Source organism: Doryrhamphus excisus, chromosome 6 (genome assembly GCF_030265055.1).
Source record: "Doryrhamphus excisus isolate RoL2022-K1 chromosome 6, RoL_Dexc_1.0, whole genome shotgun sequence".
Lineage (NCBI taxonomy): Eukaryota > Metazoa > Chordata > Actinopteri > Syngnathiformes > Syngnathidae > Doryrhamphus > Doryrhamphus excisus.
Genome location: NC_080471.1, coordinates 3,842,061 through 3,862,031, shown reverse-complemented (window position 1 = coordinate 3,862,031; position 19,971 = coordinate 3,842,061). Strand labels below are relative to the sequence as shown.

Genomic DNA, 19,971 nt, shown 5'->3' with positions numbered 1-19,971 from the left:
CTGCCATATTGAATGTGTCAAGGCTGCATTGTAGAGGAATACGAATAAGTAAATGGACTTATTTTATTTGATTTTTTTTAAGAACTTTATTGATCCCACACAGGAGTAATTCACATTTCATCAGCTATAGAGCACACTGTAGTGCTGAACATTTATACAGTAGTTTTAATGCAATATGCTATTATATAATAATATGATTTTTCCTTGAGTAAAATTGTAACATTACAATACTCATAAATGAGTAGAGTTGTTATTTTGTCGGGTACTCCACCCATCTCTGAGTAGATAATTCATATATTACATATTTTCATTGTTTTACATTGCTGCTGTTTGTGAGTCTACCATTAAATACGATCTATCCAAGCCAGCCACCATGCCTCCACGTCCTGAGGTGACGCTACAACATATAATAGCAAAGTGTGACATACCTATTCTCAGTAGTAATGTGTATTTCAATTCAGGGGGTGTACAGGTTCTCAATAGTATTTGAAATCTCCTCAAGCATCACATTTTTCAGACATTCTTGTTATATAACATTGGATGAAACTGCTCCTAATGCATAACAGGAGGAGAAAGTCTGAAGCTTTGTGTGATCTATTTAGATATATTTGCACAAGAAATCTGGGCTGTATTCCACATATTCAATTTTTAATTTCATATGTCAGTTAAATGCAGTGATGTGAGGTCGGGGGGGGGGGGAGCAGGCGAGTCAGTGTCACAGTATTCCAAATGTATTTTTTGTATGATTCCAGTCACTTTTCACATTTTCTTCAGTAAAAAAAATGCTGAATTTGCAGATTTGGTGGTGTCAACAAACAAACAATTGGAGTGTAAAAGTGACTTGGGTGGTATTTCATGTTGAAAGGGCTCTAATAATTGTAAGGTATTTACGTATATAAAAGGCATTTAAGAAAATCATTAACAGGCTTTCTATGCTCTAACTATGAAAATATTCAGTTAATTAATTTTAAACCCTACGTATGTCATATCTGGAACCAATTGACGGCAATAAACTAGGGTAGGGGTCTTAAACACGCGGCCCGCGGGCCAAATGTGGCCCGCAGGACACTAGTTTGAGGCCCCCGCCTTGATATGAAAGTTTGATATGGATGCTGTATGGTATCATGTACCCAGAAAAAATTATTACGTTTGATTAATATTCATGTTAAAGGTTAAATAACTGTTAATAGTTATCCTCCCTATCCGTGTGGAAGTGGTAAGTTTTTGGCTATTTAAGTTTAAAGGAAATAACTTGGAGGCTACCGTTTAGGTCGCTAGCTCTCTAGTTTGCGAGTTAGCATGTGTCTCAAGACCCTGCAGTTGCGCAATATGTTGTAAATAAAAAAAGTATAAATAGTCGTGTTTTGTCATGTCTACAGGGCTCTAATAATGCTTTGTTCATTTTAATCTGAAAAAAATAATTTGTCTACCCACCAACTATATGTGGTTTCTTAAGTTTTTATTATTTGCCGTTTTATTATTATTATTATATTTATTTATTACTGATTGATCGATTTTCTTTGTTCTTGATTTGTTTATTTAATTTTCATTTTATTTTGTGCGTAAAAATGAAGATATTTGAGAACAGTGGAATGTTTTATCAGAGCTTTTATTGTAGAAAATCGGAACCAAAGCACTGAAAAAGTTTGTATATTTTTCTGTTTTTAATAAATGCGTTTTTTGGGGGGAAAACCTGATGCGGCCCAGCCTTGCCCAGACCCTAGCTCCAGTGGCCCCCAGGTAAATTGAGTTTGAGACCCCTGAACTAGGGACTAGAGCTAGATTTACAAACAAGTCAAATGCAAGCTCTGCTGAATGAATGCATGGATTTGACTGCCAATATGGAGGATCATATTGTATATCCAAAATCACCAGGAGGTAATAAAGTAAAAAATAAAAATAAAAAGAAAGAAACACAAACGTTTTTATTTTCAGATCAAAAATTATAAATTGGAGGTTTCGGAAAAATTTTTTTCTTGACAACGTATTTTTGAAGCTTCTTTTAAAATAAGCATAGCAAAAAAGCCAAAAAAAAAAAACTATCTCACACAAATTTCTAAATATTTGTCCATGTTTGTCCATGGATATTTTTCCAAAGATTTCAGTCCAGTTGTACATCTTGAGAAGGCCAGCTTTTGAGCTTGAGTGTGTTTTTGTATTCAAGTAAATCAGCAGGCTGTCAAATCTACTGTGGCTGAACAGAAACAATAGAAAACCAAAAGTGCAAATGAGAAGCTTTCATTTTTCTCCCCGCAGAAGGTCTGCTGGAACAAAAGCCCGCCTTTATTAATTTGTGCTGTCGGGCTGAGGGAATTGCTGACAGCGGGCAGATTAAAATTAAATTTGAGAAGAAGAAAAAAAGAAATTAATAATTGTAACCTTTCTGTGTGGAACTTCCTACAATCTGCTCGTCCCTGTGCTCTGTGGAGGTAGGATGCTGCTGGTGAAGTAGTTCAGTCATCAGGAGCATTAATGGTGGAGAAATCCTGTAGCATGCCAGAGCCAAAAGGCCATTTCTTGTTTTAAAATAAGACCAAAGACAAGAAATGAAGATATATCTTTAATGACTGCATGAAGTTCGCACATTCGCTACTTGGCTTGAAATAAACAAACTTGAAATAACTTTATTTGATCGTAGAGTGCCAAGCTAAAATGAATATAGTCTTTCATACAGCTTTATAGCTTATAGCTTGTTGTTGCTCTACTGTATGTAATGTGTACATTTACAATTAAAAGGCTTGAGGATTTTACGTTGAAAATAGCAAAAAAAAAAAAAACATTATGGGTTGTGCTAAAAAATTGTGTTCTCCCCGTGCATGCGTGGGTTTTCTCCCCCGTTCCAAAAACATGCTAGGTTAACTGGCCACTCCAAATTGTCCATAGGTTTGTTTATTCATTCATTCATTCATTCATTTTCTACCGCTTTTTCCTCACGAGGGTTGCGGGGGGTGCTGGAGCCTATCCCAGCTGTCTTTGGGCGAGAGGCGGGGTACACCCTGGGCTGGTCGCCAGCCAATCACAGGGCACATAAAGACAAACAACCATTCACACTCACATTCATACCTATGGACAATTTGGAGTGGCCAATTAACCTAGCATGTTTTTGGAATGTGGGAGGAAACCGGAGTACCCGGAAAAAACCCACGCATGCACGGGGAGAACATGCAAACTCCACACAGAGATGGCCGAGGGTGGAATTGAACCCTGGTCTCCTAGCTGTGAGGTCTGCGTGCTAACCACAAGACCGCCGTGCCGAGGTTTGTTTATGGTTTATGAAAATATTCAGTTTATTAATATTGAATCCGGGGCTGCACGGTGATCGAGTAAATATGAGTATTTAAATACGAGTTAAATATGAAATATCACACCTATACTCACCGTTACACTGCTATTATTCATTGTTTACACCACATTATGCAACTCGTATGCTACAGGGACTCAAAATGGCCACAAGCTAACAAGCTAGCAGGCTAAACAGTTAGCTAAACAGTTTATTTCTTCTAAACTTAAGATGCCCAAATCTTACCACAAAAATCTTCCCCAAAGAACGACAAGAGAACTTTTTTCACTCTGTCATGTCGGCCATGTCATGGCTGACTTCATGACTTCATGCAGTTTTAAGGTAATTTAATGCAAGCTAACCCTGAGGGGCGCCATAATTGCCATCAAAAGATTACATTTAAATCTCACCATTTGCAGGTGGAGGGGTCGAAAGAGAAGAGGGCCAAGTACCACGTCTACCAGCGTGTGGCGCTAATTATGGCTCTGGCCGTCCTCATTTTGGGTCTCTGCATTTTCAGCTTGGCCTACCTGTGGAGCCCAGGCCTGGAAAAAGTAAGACAAAGCATAATACTTCATTTTATTGTATTGTTTGTCAACTTTTCAGTGTACTTACGGAACTGTGATTATGGCGTACTGTTACACCCCTACTATTTGGAGATGGAAGCTGAGGTTTACCATTGAATGTGCTGTACGACGGTTTGTCACACACAATGTATGTGGTAACATCAAGATAAAACCAAGTTTGCAGTGCATGTTTGAAAGCAGCCTCATAATCCCCACATGTGGTAAATCTTATCGAGATGAAAGTCAGATGAAAAACACCCCAAGTTTCCATTACAGCTAAAATCACACAGGTTGCATCAAAGCAAAATGACATAAGTACTCCTCAGGTTGTATTCATGCAATCTTATGAAAGGGCGAGAAAACATGTTTTTGCCTGTTGCATTTATCTACTTTTTGATCATATTGTCAATGTCTTCTTTTGTAATGGAACAAGCTGACCACAGTGGTTGGAGCAAGATGCGACAGACCTCCTGGCAATGTAATTGTCCTGGCAATTTATCTTCCAAAAATCCAATCCAATCACACTTGATGGAGAATATTTTCATTCAGCTGCTTTTCCCAAGGCACCAGAAGAAGAAGGGAGAAAAAAAGAAAAAAAGCTATTTACACAAACTAGAAGGAAAATAAATCAATAATCTGGCGTCTAGAACCATGCAACAAAATATCAGCATCGTTGAAAAGGAAATGATTGAAGTAACTGCGTTTACATTTGTGGTACAATACTCCGCACAAATTTTTAAGTACAGAGTATACACTTTGGTCTGGTTTGCTTTGCTTTCCCAATAGGAGCTGCTGCTGCCGATAGGAATACAAATCAATGATGAGTGAGACTGTCCGATACCGATCACCTGGATTAACTGTAAATTTTTCAGTGCATTTATGGTGATGATTTATCAGACGTATTACGTCCCTGTGTCAGCGGGAAATGGTTGGACAGTCAATCAAGCGACGCGCCAACCAAAGTAGCACAACAACATTTTTTGCAGATGTTGGAAGAAGGATATAAGCACAGGATAATAAGGCGCACCGTTGATTTTTGAGAAAATGAAAGGCACCTAATAATGCGGGAAATACGGTAAAACTATTTATTGAACATGCCATCTCTGCAATATATAAATATTTTTTTGTGATTGCCATTGAAAGGCATTGATCCACATGTACTTTCCACATGTGCTTTTGTGGCATAACTCAAATATTCCAAACAAAAGGGGCATCTGGGTGGTTGCATACATAGGTTATTTTAATATTGTCATAGTTTAACCAATTTAGATTTTACAAAAAGCTTCCAAAACATACTTTAAACAGCACTATTTGCCACACACGCAGAAAGAGAGAGTAGAGCAGAGAAACAGCACTTCCAACGCATTTGCTAGGACTACGTTATGCTAGCCATAGCATTTCAGTATGTGGAATCAAACTATGGAATGGATTGAGTAAGGAAATCAAACAATGCACAACGATGAGCCAATTCAAGAAACAATACAAGCAGTTGATGTTTGCTAGTACCTCCTACTTCGGTACGAGGTGCATTATTAAAAAAAAAAAAAAGTCTTATGGAAAGCAGGAAGTGAACAAATGTATCAGTTACTGATTGTAAAAGTACCAGATGGAGGGGTAGGATTTAATAAGCTTTGCTTCTTCCTAGAACTGATTATGGGATGCACTCAATTGGAATCTGATGCATGTTCAAATGAAATCAAACCATTACTATTTTCTGTAACATATTTGGCATTTCTGCATGCCTTTCGATGTTATTTTAACACTGGTCCGTGTCTTGGGTTCGTTTAGTGTTGCTCGAGTGAACCAAAATCGCTTGCAAATGAACCAAGAGCCATCCATCACTCAAGCAGACTTGGCCGGCTTATTTGGTGCCGACCATGGTTCAAGTTAGGGATGCCTGTGCATAAGAGTTGCACAATGTGGTCTAACCAAAGAAATTCGCATTTAGTGATTAAGATGGAAATGGGCGGGGCTTACATTGATGCATTATTTTAAGTCTGAAATTGACATGGATTGATCAGAAATTGCTATATGTATTATTATTCCGCTATATGTGTACTGTGTATGTGTGTAAGTGATCTGTAAGACTATTACTTCATCATTTTTTTAAAGGTCTGTCTGAAGTTGGTGATTCATGCAAACATGCAATGATGGCAAAAAGGGAAATAATCTGTCAACCTGGTTCACTGTATTTTTCTACAAAAACACAGCATTCAGTATTCCAAGCAATTTTTTCCAAGTGACTTTATGTCACCAGCCAAATTACAAGCGAGCAGACAAAAAAACACAGGCAGTGACACAACGTGGAGGTTTAAGATTGCAACATGCATGCTGCAACAAGTGTTCAATAGAACTACTGTGCAGTTGGTTACTGTTACCACTGTCTGTGTACTGCCAACTGAAAATGAACAAAATTGAATTGAATCAAACATAAATTAATCGGTAACCTTTATTTCATTATGTTATGTATAGTATATGATCGTCCCTGTTACAGTAAACCTACCATAAATATCATGGACTATTCATTTTGTGTAAGGAAGTAAACCTCCAAAATCAGCATTGGTTGAAATACTTATTTCCCTACTGTATTCATTATTCTGCTATTGACTGCTTAATGGTGAGTTCCATATAGGATGCCCTTTACCGTTATATCATCACTTCCATGACTTTTTTTTAATATCATCAAGATGCCAAAGTCTCATCTAAGCTCAAATTAAATAAGGTTCATCTTGACTTGCTGTGTGGGCAGTGTTGTCCACGTCCGCTGCTTTCAACATAGATATGAATCACCTTTAAGCAATCTCCTTTGTCCTTGTTAAATTTTTCATGCCGGAGGTAGAGCAGTCATTATTTCCACTTTAATAAGCTGTGATCATTCTCACAAGGCACAAAATGTGTTGATGGCAGAGGTTGCCAAGGCAATGAATAGCAAACCTGAGGATCCAGGGTTTTGCTTTAATGGGGTCTTTAGGGTGTGGGGGGTTCATTCTCTGGCCTCCTCATCAATCGAGCGTCATGAAGCCAATTTAAAGAGGAGAGCCAGGCTGTTCCATCTGACAGACAGGTGCTTCTCACATACAATGAAAGCATAATTCTCCAGCTTGTCTCCTTAGCAAACCACCGAGGACGCCATTCTCAGGTGGATTTGCAAACAGGTGGACAGATGGATGAAAGGATCGGTTCTGCTGGATGGATTGGTTTTGCTGTGATAATGTAGCAGTCAGTCAGCACCGCGACTGGTGATCAAGTGCAAGCTGCTAACAAGGTGGAAGGCGGCTAATGGCTAACATCTGGGTCGGTCGGACTGACTTGAGAGTATTCTTTGACAGCAAAATACAGGAAAATAGAGCTGGGTTTGACCACATTGTCGATATCGTACAACACAGCAGCAACAGAACCAGTGTTGTAATAACAATGGGAGCAAACTGCTTATCTTGTATTAATACATGACGCATGATGTATGCAACAGCTGAGTGGCAACATTTTGCAACAAATAGCACATTTCATAGATAAAACGGCCTGAAGCTGACCACTCAATGCAGATACTATCATGTTGTGGCGGTACATCATGACCGAGTATATTGGGGAGTATAGGCGACAACAGCCTCGGCCATCTGTGTTGTACCAGATGGATCTCCTCAATTAGGCCCAACATGAAGGTGCAGTGCACGGCTTTAAGCGCACTTCACCTCCTAAGATGAGTGTATAAGATGATATCAGCATGCTGCCATTGTTCAGTGGAGAGGAGAATGTCGCTGCAGTTACTAACACTGCACTTCAGATGAGGAACTTTCCTAAAAATAATCCTCACACTGTTTAAACGCTTACTTACTCTTGTACCCTTGTAAAAAGAAATACTGTAAAACGGGGTTGTCCAAAGGGAGGCACAAGCGCGAGGCGCGAACCATATGTACCATGGTACCATACGTACCATACTTGGGTTACCTGTACGATTGCATCCCCTATTACCCTGGCAGAACCTAAATTGGTCTCTAAATTGTCCTTCTTCTTTCTCTTTTGGCTTTTCCCTTCAGGGGTCGCCACAGCAAATCAATCTCCTCCATCCAACCCTGTCTTCTGCATCTGTCTCTCTCACACCAGCTACCCTCATGTCCTCCTTCATTACATCCATAAACCTCCTCTTTGGTCTTCCTCTACGCCTCCTAACCTGGCAGCTCTAAACACAGCTTTCGTCTACTGATATATTTACTATCTCTCCTCTGGACATGTCCCAACCATCTCAGTCTGGCCTCTCCCCTCCAAGGCCTCTAACATGTTAGGTCCCTCTGATGTACTCGTTCCTGATCCTATCCATCCTGGTCACTCCCAATGAGAACCTCAGCATCCTCATCTCTGCTCCGTCCAGTTTTGCTTCCTGTCTTTGCCTCAGTGGCACTGTCTCTAGACCAACAACATGGCTGGTCTCACCACAGTTTTGTATACCTTTCTCGCCTGGCATCGGGGAGAAGGCTCTGCAGCATCCGCTGTAGGACGACCAGGTTCAGAGACAGCTACTTCCCCCTGGCCATCAGACTGCTGAATGCCAAATAAGCCCCTCTATCTTACTTACATTATTATTATTTATTTTAATTATTTAAATTATTTGGGCGATTTACTGTTCACGCTGCACTTTACATTATGTTGTTCATATTTGGTGTCTATTTATTCTCCACATTATTATTATTGTTATTATTTATTATTACTTATCTTCTTTTGTGTCTGTTATATGGGAGCCAGGCAACGACATTTCGTTGGCAATTTCACTACTGTGTTTTTGTGCAATGACAATAAAGGGAGTCTATCTATCTATCTATCTTTCATTTTAGCTGAAAGTCTTCTATCACAAATCAGGCCTGACACTTTTCTCCACCCGTTCCATCCTGCCTGCACACGCTTCTTCACCTCCTTTTCACAATCTCCATTGTTCTGGACTGTTGACCCCAGGTACTTAAAATTGTCCACTGTATCTCTTCTCCCCGTAACATCACTCTTCCACTTGGGTCCCTCTCATTCACACACACATATACTGTCTTTACATATATGTCTTTCTGCGGCTAATCTTCAGTCCTCTCCTTTCCAGGGCAAACCTCCACTCTTCTAGCATCTCCTCCACCTGTTCCCTACTCTCACTACAAATCCCAATGTCATCTGCAAACATCGTAGTCCATGGAGATTCTTGTCTAAGCTCATCTGTCAGCCTGTCCATCACCATAGCAAACAAGAAGGGGCTCAGAGCTGATCCCTGATGCAGTCCCTCCTCCACCTTGAACTCTTCTGTCACACCTCCAACACATCTACCACTGTCTTACAGTCCTCATACATCCTCCTGCACCACTTTAACAGGTTGCGCAATGTTCTGTAAATTGTCCATTGGTGTGAATGTGAGTGTGACTGGTTGTTGCTGGCGACCAGACCAGGGTCCACCCCACCTCTCACCCAAAGACAGCTGACCCAAGTGAGGACAAAGGATATTGAAAATGGGTGAATGGGTTATTTGCTTTTGTAGAACGTACTGCACAGTTGGCAAAAAACTCCAACAAGCACTAATTTTGTGTTTTTGCTGTAGTTTTGATATTCAGTTGTCCCTGCTTTATCAGGGTTAATTGGTTCCAGATTCAAATAGAAAACCTGTCCATGACTGTCTAAATACAGCTTTACCATGATTAGAGCCCCGGAGACAAAACACCTTTGTTGTCACCTTTACACTCCTATTATTCTTTGTTTACACCACATTGGGCAACTCTTCTGCAAGGCAATGGGATCACTTCAGGGACACAAGAGATGGATGCTGCCTTACTGAGATAACTAGTTTGCCTCTTAATTCATTTATTGTAAACATAAGGAAGGTTTTCAAACTGAGTGGTGAAGAAGGACAAAGTAAGACGCCAAAAATATACCTTTTCCAACATATATTTTTTACTAATAGTAGGCCATAGTCAGCCAGAAAACAGTTATCATTTAATTGATTGTTTTTTTTAAAAAAACACTGTAGCGTGGGAGAGCGATGTTCGAAACACAAAATGGTGAGAGACGACTCAAATCCTTTTAATAACTTGACCTTGTCAAGTTGGCCCAGGCTCTTTTACAGATGTAGATCAGTCTCAAATGGCATTTTCATATGACAAAAAATGAAATTTCCAAATGCAGACACACTTGATGATGAGTATCCAGTCCACTAAATGCCTGAAAGATACATCATTATGTTAATTAAATGCATAAATATGAACATGTTGGCATACTATGTCTGTGTCGGTCTTTTGACCATGCAATTAGAATGCACTGAATGTATTGTATGAGACAACAGTGAGTCAGTTCAGACGACTGACGTCAGGGTGCTTGCAGCAAAGCAATATTTCATTGCAAAGAGGCACAGCAGCCTTCAGTGTATCCATCCGAGGGACAAACGTCCATTATATCTTTCCACGAGGCAAGCGAAGTAAAAGTCAGAAGGGTAGCAGCTCAAGATAGAAATACGAACACACACGAGGTGCATGGGGGGATTCAGGTGGACACATCATTGGACTTGCAGACAGAAGGACAACAGAGTAGCAACTAGAAGCAGAGAAACCTGCAGGGAAATGCACACCAGCAAGAGACTAGACGAGACATAGGTGAAGCACATTACGAGGGGCCAAGCAGTCAAAAGGTGAAGCAAACACTTTAGGAAGCAAAAGCACAGAACTTGACCTGAATAAAGGAAGGGAGGAAAAGCAGGTCCAAAACTTAGCACCAGAAAAGTCCACTCTTGTCCTGTGTTCATATTCCAAAATGAAAACGTAGCTCTTCGACCACATGATCAATTATTGCATTGCATTATTGCATTGTAATAATGCATTGAACAACAGTATCAATGTTGTAATAGCGGTATGGAGTGATCAATACCATTGATTTTAAACAACAGCATACGTACAGTAACAATTGCAACACACATGAGCTAGCTCACTAGCAACCCTTTAAAGCACATGCAGAGGTAAATAAAGCTTCTTTTGACACAGCAGCGGTTACTTGTTTTTCTACTTCTCAGTTGTTAAATATTAGGAATTACTAAACGAGTATTCGGGCGGCATGGCGGTCAAGTGGTTAGCGCGCAGACCTCACAGCTAGGAGACCAGGGTTCAATTCCACCCTCGGCCATCTCTGTGTGGAGTTTGCATGTTCTCCCCGTGCATGCATGGGTTTTCTCCAGGTACCCCGGTTTCCTCCCACATTCCAAAAACATGCTAGGTTAATTGGAGACTCCAAATTGTCCATAGGTATGAATGTGAGTGTGAATGGTTGTTTGTCTATACGTATGTGCCCTGTGAATGAATAAACAAGTATTCGTTACAGATAATGCATGTTTGCCAGATACAAGCATGAAATGAGTACATTTCGTCATTATCCGTATTCCTGTTTAAAGAAGATGCTCATTATGTATTCACTCTTCACGCTCTGTGATTGGCCAGTCACGCACAGCGACCGCCTCTCCCTCGACAGCGGCAGCTGTTTATGACTCCTCGCTGCCCGTCTTTTTTTTTTTTTTTCATCTGCTCTAACTAAATGACTTGGAAAATTTTGCTTCAAGTACCGGTGTGTTTTTTGAGAAAAATACAGTGAACAAGGCTGACAGAATATTTCCCTGTTGAATGACTCATCAACTTCACACAGATCATTAAAAACATAATTAAATAACAAGTCTTACAGATCATATACACAGTACCCATATGGCGGGATAATAACAAATATAGCAACTTCTGATCAATCCGTGTCAATTTCAGACTTTAAATATTGTATAGATGTAAGCCCCACACATTTCTATGCCCCACCCACTCTGAGTACCAATACGGTACAGATCATTTAGATCAGGGGTCTCAAGCTCAATTTACTTGGGGGCCACTGGAGCTAGGGTCTGGGCGAGACTGGGCCGCATCAGGTTTTCTAAAAAAACCAAACAAACAAAAAAACGCATTTATTAAAAACAGAAAAATGAATAAACTTTGCTTTGGTTTAGATTTTCTACAATAAAAGCTCTGATAAAAGATTCCACTGTTCTCAAATATCTTACTTTTTATTTTTCTACACAAAATAAGATGAAAAATAAATAAACAAATCAAGAATAAAGAAAATCAATCAGTAATAAATAAATATAATAACAAATAATAAAAACTTAAGAAACCACATATAGTTGGTGGGTAGACAAATTGTTTTTTTTCAGATTAAAATGAACAAAGCATTATTAGAGCCCTGTAGACATGACAAAACACGACTATAGTCACATTTATTCTCTTTTTATTTACAACATATTGCGCAACTGCAGGGTCTTGAGACACATGCTAACTCGCAAACTAGAGAGCTAGCGACCTAAACGGTAGCCTTCAAGTTATTTCCTTTAAACTTAAATAGCCAAAAACTTACCACTTCCACACGGATAGCGAGGATAACTATTAACAGTTATTTAACCTTTAACATGAACATTATTCATTCATTTTCTACCGCTTTTTCCTCACGAGGGTCGCGGGGGTGCTGGAGCCTATCCCAGCTGTCTTTGGGCGAGAGGCGGGGTACACCCTGGACTGGTGGCCAGCCAATCACAGGGCACATATAGACAAACAACCATTCACACTCACATTCATACCTATGGACAATTTGGAGTGGCCAATTAACCTAGCATGTTTTTGGAATGTGGGAGGAAACCGGAGTACCCGGAGAAAACCCACGCATGCACGGGGAGAACATGCAAACTCCACACAGGTTGGAATTGAACCCTGGTCTCCTAGCTGTGAGGTCTGCGCGCTAACCGCCGTGCCGCCAACATGATCATTAATCAAACGTAATAATTATTTCTGGGTACATGATACCATACAGCATCCATATCAAACTTGCGCGGGCCACACTAACATTAAACTTTCATATCAAGGCAGGGGCCTCAAACTAGTGTCCTGCGGGCCACCGCGTGTTTGAGACCCCTGATTTAGATGGATGAGCAGATTGAGACGGCGGTGTATTATAGGTGTATCCCTATTAAACATGCACCATACAAACCAATCCATCTGTTTTGCTATGGTTTTGGAGAGGCTATTGAAACCACTCTAAGTGGTCAAATAAAAGCATGACCCCAGTTATTAGTACTTCAGGACCAGCTCACCAAGATAACATGTTGCTATGTAGCCATCATGGTATGCCATTTGCTCTGTGCATTTTATCTTGAGATGACATAGAAGAACCATATGGGATTTTTTATTAATTACCTGCAAACATGTGTTGTTCCAGAACCTTTGGGAAGAAACCGCCATCTTCCCAGTGCCATTGCGGGTATGTGTGTGTGCACACATCCGGGTGCACAGCATTGCATCAGCATGTGTTGGTACTGTCATTCGCACGTTCTCTTTTGGCTCACGGCAAATTTTCTGTTTGCACTGCGCTCATTATTGTTCTGGGCCGCAAGTCTCGCTGGGGGAATCAGGCCTCCTTGTGAATGAATCCTCCGTTATTACTGCTTTACATCAGCAAGCCTCTCAAAATGGAGTGTGCCTGCTAAAAAGTATGTTTCCAAAAAAATCCCAATTTGATGTTGATGTGAGTCTGCACACGCGTCTGAGTCCCAAGCTTTAGAAATCACATTTTTTCTATCATCAGATGTGATAAATCCCGTGCTATTTTTAATTCATGAACCACTTCGACGGGGATTATCTGCAGACCGACAGCCGGGTGGGGAGTAATTGTGGACCTGTAGATGAACCTTGAATGGCTCACAGGTGCTTCTGCTGGTGCTGGGCTGTTTGGCAAAAACCTGCCTGAGAAACACACCAAAGTGATGCCATTTCATTATTCAAATGAAAAATGCATCGTTCATCCCATCCCAAGGTCGCTGCTGGTTTGTCGCCGCTGATAGCCTCGCTGTCGGGGGTCGGCTTTTTGTAATGATTCCATCGGTCACAGGTATATGGCCTCTAAGGGTTGTTTGTTTATTTATAGCTGGTAAGCTGTGTACGCTGTACATGTAACCATGTAACAACCGATGGGGGCCATATTATTTGATGTTAATCCGTAAGGAAAATAATCGAATGCCTTTTTTTGCTGTACCCTATGTTTATTCGAGAGAGTCGAGGAGGGAGGTACAGCTGTCCTGTGGATCGAACTGCTGCCTCAAGTAAAAAGGCAGTGGGTTTGAATCTGAGTTTATGTCTTCATGTGTAGAATCAACATATACAACATCTTCTTCCTACAGTACCCACATATGTACAAGAGTAACTGAAGACCCTACATTACCAGTTTTTGGTGATTTAACAGAGACAATATTTTTTTATATTTACCCAACAATAATATTACTATTTGGCGGAGGTAGAGCAGTTATGATTTCCTATGCAGTTAGTTCATCTAAGATATATCAACAGACAGGTGACATGATGGTTTTGCAATTTTTTTGATCAAATAGTAACAAATGAGAATTGGAAGTGTTAAAGTATAGGTTGACTTATGTATTTTGATTATCGCAAACCAGCAATGTTTCATAATATTAATCCATTTCAAGTATGCCTCGTCTGTAAGGATACAAAATTGTTAAACTGGAACAAAAATGTTCCATAAACAAAAACCCGAGGTCAAATGCTGGTTTTGTTTTAGAATGTAACCAATCTTTGTGGGAATTATGAGCCGCCCTAAAGTCGCAAGAACTTGGGAATTTGAAACGCCATTGTGCATGACGCCCAAAATTTAAAAAAATTCCATTTAGGCAAGTAAAAGATTTTTTTTTTTTACCACTTATCCTCTCGAGGGTCGCGGGGGTGCTGGAGCCTATCCCAGCTGTCTTCGGGCGAGAGGCGGGGTACACCCTGGACTGGTGGCCAGCCAATCACAGGGCACATATAGACAAACAACCATTCACACTCACATTCATACCTATGGACTATTTGGAGTGGCCAATTAACCTAGCATGTTTTTGGAATGTGGGAGGAAACCGGAGTACCCGGAGAAAACCCACGCATGCACAGGGAGAACATGCAAACTCCACACAAAGATGGCCGAGGGTGGAATTGAACCCTGGTCTCTTAGCTGTGAGGCCTGTGAGCTAACCACTGGCTCACCGTGCAGCCCCAGAAAAGATTATTTTACTTATAATTAATATATCAACATTTTTTTGTTTTTGTTTTCTCCCAAACATGGATGTATTATCTTGAGGGTGGACTTATGTATATTGTGGTCAACCATTGTAAAATTCCACCACTACAGATATGCTACCTGACCACTAGGCGTCCTTCATCCATGATGCATTCAGCCTTCTAGACTGGGAAGTGAGGATGATGCAGGAAAAAGGGCCAAAAACAGTAGCGGTGTTGTTTTAAATTGTTGCCAGTGGAGTGCCTGAGGTAAGAGCGCTTGATTGTTGGTGGCTGCTATGCAGCGGAGCGTGACAGCACTGCAAAAGCCCACCATCAGGTATTTACTGTGGCACACAGCTGGGCTGAAGCAGTCATTTACGTCTTGAAGATATGCATCTTAATTACCAACACATCATTTGGCCGGCAGCTCAGTGTGAAGTCTGATGTACATACAAGCACGTTGGGTACGCAGCATGGTGGGTAAACAAAAAATGCTTCCCTCTTTTTTCTTTTTCTTGAACTCTCTCTTAGCTTTTTCTCCCAGACCGTTTCCTCTCTCTCTCCGCCTCATCTCACGAGTTTCACTGCCAAGCAGACTCCAACTGCTCTGTTGTACAATTTACAACCTGATTGAGCTTTCACATCCACTTTCACTCTCACAGTAAGTCGGCAACACTCGCCTCTGCGGACAGAACACGAGCACATTGTGAAACATTTCTCCAGGACGGCAAAGCAATGCAGGAATGTGATATCGCTGGAGCCCTGATGAAGTTCTTGGAAAGGATTTCATCTCTATTCTGAAAATAGGCCAATTAGTCACCTCAATCAATATGCAAGGAGAGTAGCAGCATCTAAATCATCACCGCAGGTCTCTGTCTGCGACTCAATCTGACACCTCGTGAAAAATAACCACAGCTCATTAGCCTGTTAATGTGAGAAAAATCGTTGCGGCTCCAAGGAATTTCAATGGCACGTATGTATATGAAACGTTCTCCAAAGAATCCAAGAATCTTCTAGTCGACACCGTAAACCTGACAGCTGAGTTGAACTCAAACTGTTTAAGGAAAGCCTTAAATTATTTATTTATTTATTATTAACTCAAATAGGGTGGCACGGCAATCGAGTGGTTAGCGCGCAGACCTCACAGCTAGGAGACCAGGGTTCAATTCCACCCTCGACCATCTCTGTGTGGAGTTTGGGGTTTTCTCCGGGTACTCCGGTTTCCTCCCACATTCCAAAAACATGCTAGGTTCATTGGCCACTCCAAATTGTCCATAGGTATGAATGTGAGTGTGAATGGTTGTTTGTCTATATGTGCCCTGTGATTGGCTGGCGACCCCGCTTCTCGCCCCAAGACAGCTGGGATAGGCTCCAGCACCCCTGTGACCCTCGTGAGGATAAGCGGTATAAAATGAATGAATGAACTCAAACAGTATAAGATGATTTTTTTTCAATGAAGTCAAAGCAACCCTTGTTGTTTAAGACACAGGGCTGAAAGTATTCCGGCACCGTGCGGAATCTCCCGCGTTTCAATATGACCAACGGAAAAAAAAGGAATCTGCCGGACCCAGACAAACACAAAGTCATTGTAGCCATGCGGTAGGACACTGAATGCAGCAATTGCCAAGCCCCTCCCCCCACAAACTGCTCCTGTCCAATCCTACGATTATGCTGCATTCAAGACAACTCGGGGAAATGTTTTTGTGTGCTGTGCTCCAAGAAGCTAGTGTATGCCATGAGGTTGGAGCCGTACCCGAATACGGTATTCAGAACAGCATGAATAATTATTTTTTACAAATAATTAATTCAAACAAATACTTTTAAAATGGGTTAGCACGCAGACCTCACACCTAGGAGACCAGGGTTCAATCCCACACTCGGCCATCTCTGTGTGGAGTTTGCATGTTCTCCCCGTGCATGCGTGGGTTTTCTCCGGGTACTCCGGTTTCCTCCCACATTCCAAAAACATGCTAGTGCCCTGTGATTGGCTGGCCACCAGTCCAGGGTGTACCCCACCTCTCGCTCGAAGACAGCTGGGATAGGCTCCAGCACCCCCGGCGACCTTCGTGAAAAAAAAAAGCAGTAGAAAATGAATGAATGAATGAACTTTTAAAATGTTTGTATTCGGGAACAATTAAGACATATCAGAAAGTCATGAGACGGCAGTGCATGCCCAGATCAGCCAACAAGTGATTGGTGTTCAACAGTCGGGGGTGCAAACAGAGCAGTTGCTTGCCCCTCACAAGTTGCTGCGGCGGAGGAGGAGGCTGAACTTAGTTGCATCCGTACTTTCTTTGTAAACATCCTGTGGCTGTCGCAGGAAAGACTCAATATTTGGTCTCATGCAGAGCTTTATGTCACAATGTGGGAGTTAGCCTCCATGACAGTTTATTTCATTTCCTTACATGCCTTACTTCCTGGTTCATGTCCTTGTTTGTATTCATTTCCTGTGTTGCTCTGTTCCGTTTTCCGTTGTTTTGCATTTATCCTATACTGTTCCCCATTTGTGATGACTATTTAGTTCAGGTACATGCTCCTTACTTTCTTGGATCATTGTCGTGTTTGTGTTCATGCATGCTAGCTGTTTTGCTGCATGGCATCAGCCATTAAAACACGTTTACCTGCATTTGGGTCCTGCTCTCTGCATCCTGGGGTCGCAACGCAACGCCGACAAGCGCAACCGTGACACTTTATTTCCTAACGGCTCAAAACCACTGCCTCACAACGATAGACGCTAACATTTGCGCGCCTAAAAACAAGGGATCAAACCACGTCCCCAACCCGCCTGCCGAGTTGGTGAGAGACCAACCCCCGAGTGTCCACCACCATACGACCTTTCACCTCAACTGGGTTTCATATGCTGTTTTCAAGTATCAGTAATGGCGGAGTTTGACCAGGAGAATATTCTGTTGTGCTTCATTTAGTTTGTTTAGCTGCGTTTGTGGGGTTAAGTGTGTGTGTTGGGGGGGGGGGGGGCATTAATGTTCACAATGATATTTTAGTAGTTTTTGGTTCAGACCGATCATGTTTGTGATTTGAGGAATCATGTTTGCTCCGACGTATATTATAAGCAGTGTACTTTTATATAGTAAGACAGCTGGAATAGGCTCCAGCACCCCCGCGACCCTTGTGAGGATAAGCGGTAGATAATGAATAAATGAATAATTACATAATTAATTATTAATTTAAGCATTGACAGCAAATATTCACACCCTATTCGCATTGATTTTTGAAACGGTTGAAATAGTGTGCTCACAGAGTGATAATTAAGAATTGAGATTTTTTTGTAAACTATTTTCTATAAATAAAAATTACATTATCCCTGAGTAAAATTGCACATTACCATTTTGTTCTGTTTCAAACAAATTGGATTTTTTTTTTACATGAAGTTGTATGACATCCCACTCATGAGTGTAGACCATCAAGTGTGACTTACCCCCCGCTTTGTCCCATGAGCGGAGATCTGGTCGGATTTCGGTCAGGAGGAACATAGTTCCGGGTAGTTACTGGGGTCACTTAAGTAAAGTCTTTGGCTTCTCAAAACAATATGCATTCAAATGAGAAATACTACATTTAATAACGGTTCTGTGATGCAAACGTATGTCTCTACAAAAACACGTTTTTGTAAAGCCAAACTCTGTACGTGAGTAGCCCCAACAGCTAAATGGAACTACGTTCCTCCTCACGGAAATCCGACCAGAAGTCTGCTGAGTCCAAGTGGGGGGTAAGTCACTGTTGATACACTACTGATGGGAATGCCATACAACAATAATACCTGGCAAGCCTGCTGTCCTAGCTGCAGCAATCTTGTTCTTGTCCTAAAGTACACAAAAAAGACGTGAACATGGGAAGTTAGCCTGTGAAGGAACTAATCAGGTTTTATCATTAATTTACTGTATGGGAGTAGCTACGTATATGTAGCTGATCGCCCATCGCCATATGCCATCAAATGTTCTTGCAACCTCTCACCAAAACTGCCAGTTTTCTTTGTTTTGCAGAGCTGAGATGTGTACTTGCCGAGCTCAGCAAAGAAGGAGTAAGGAAGATTCTGATTGGTGATCTGATGGAATTCACAGTAAAGCTGTTAGGCTGCATAGTGTAACTGTGCAGGCTATATTAATTCATTCATTTTTACAGAGCACCCAATACACATTGAAAAAGTTCCACATCTCAATTTTAAACTTAGATACACATACACAAAAAAAATGATGAGTCAAACATACTGTTGAAGAGTCCTGGTTTAATTAACTAAGGTTAGCTATGACGAACGTTGGATAGCGCTACCAACCTATTCAAAAACTTCACTTTTTAAGCAGCCGAAAAATATAAATCTGTGAAAAGCACCGGAATAATGAACTATCGTTAACTACAACTAATTTTTGCCAGCAATACCAGTCAACAACTTAACTCTTTTATAGCTGAAAAATATAATTCTGTGGGAATCCTCGGTTTAATGAAGTAACATTAGCTGTGACGATTGTTTGCTCAACTTCAGTCTTTCAGTAAGTAAGTCAACTTTATTTATATAGCACTTTTCTCAGACATTATGTCACAAAGCGCTTCACAACATAAAAACATCATGTGCATATACAAAATACAATCAACAGGTCGGAGTCAGTGGAAGTTAAAATGTTTGTCTAAACAAATAAGTCTTTAAATCCACTGAGTCCAAAAAACTTTAAGGATTAAGGAGGTCAGTTTGTGGCTCTAAGATGGTTTCAATGAGCAGTAGAACTGAAGATGTCAGCAAATAAATGATAGGAAACATCGCTGAACTGCTGTATGAGCCGACTGAGAGGTAGGGCATGCAATAAAAACAGCATGGGCCCCAGGACTAAGCCATGGGGGACACCACATAGTCCATTTCCGAATTTTGACATGATGTGGTTGGCAGACACACTAAAACTTCTGCCAGTCAAATATGAGTTAAACCTCCAAAGAACTGGACCTGACATCCCACCCAGGTCTTGTAGTGTGTTAGAACGTTGTGGTCAAGCGTGTCAAAGTCCCAGGAGCGGTCCGGCAGCCTAGGCCTGTCCTTAGAAGG

The 19,971-nt window shown here is 41.1% G+C and overlaps 1 protein-coding gene across 3 annotated transcripts in view; it reads left to right on the top strand.

Moving 5' to 3' along the window:
* tnmd (tenomodulin) overlaps positions 1-19,971 on the top strand; it is an 88,803-nt gene that overhangs the window by 4,935 nt on the left and 63,897 nt on the right. For all 3 annotated transcript variants that reach the window (XM_058076235.1, XM_058076237.1, XM_058076236.1), the window contains exon 2: positions 3,700-3,834. In XM_058076235.1, coding sequence (XP_057932218.1) covers positions 3,700-3,834 — 135 coding nt within the window. The remainder of the gene's footprint in view (positions 1-3,699; positions 3,835-19,971) is intronic.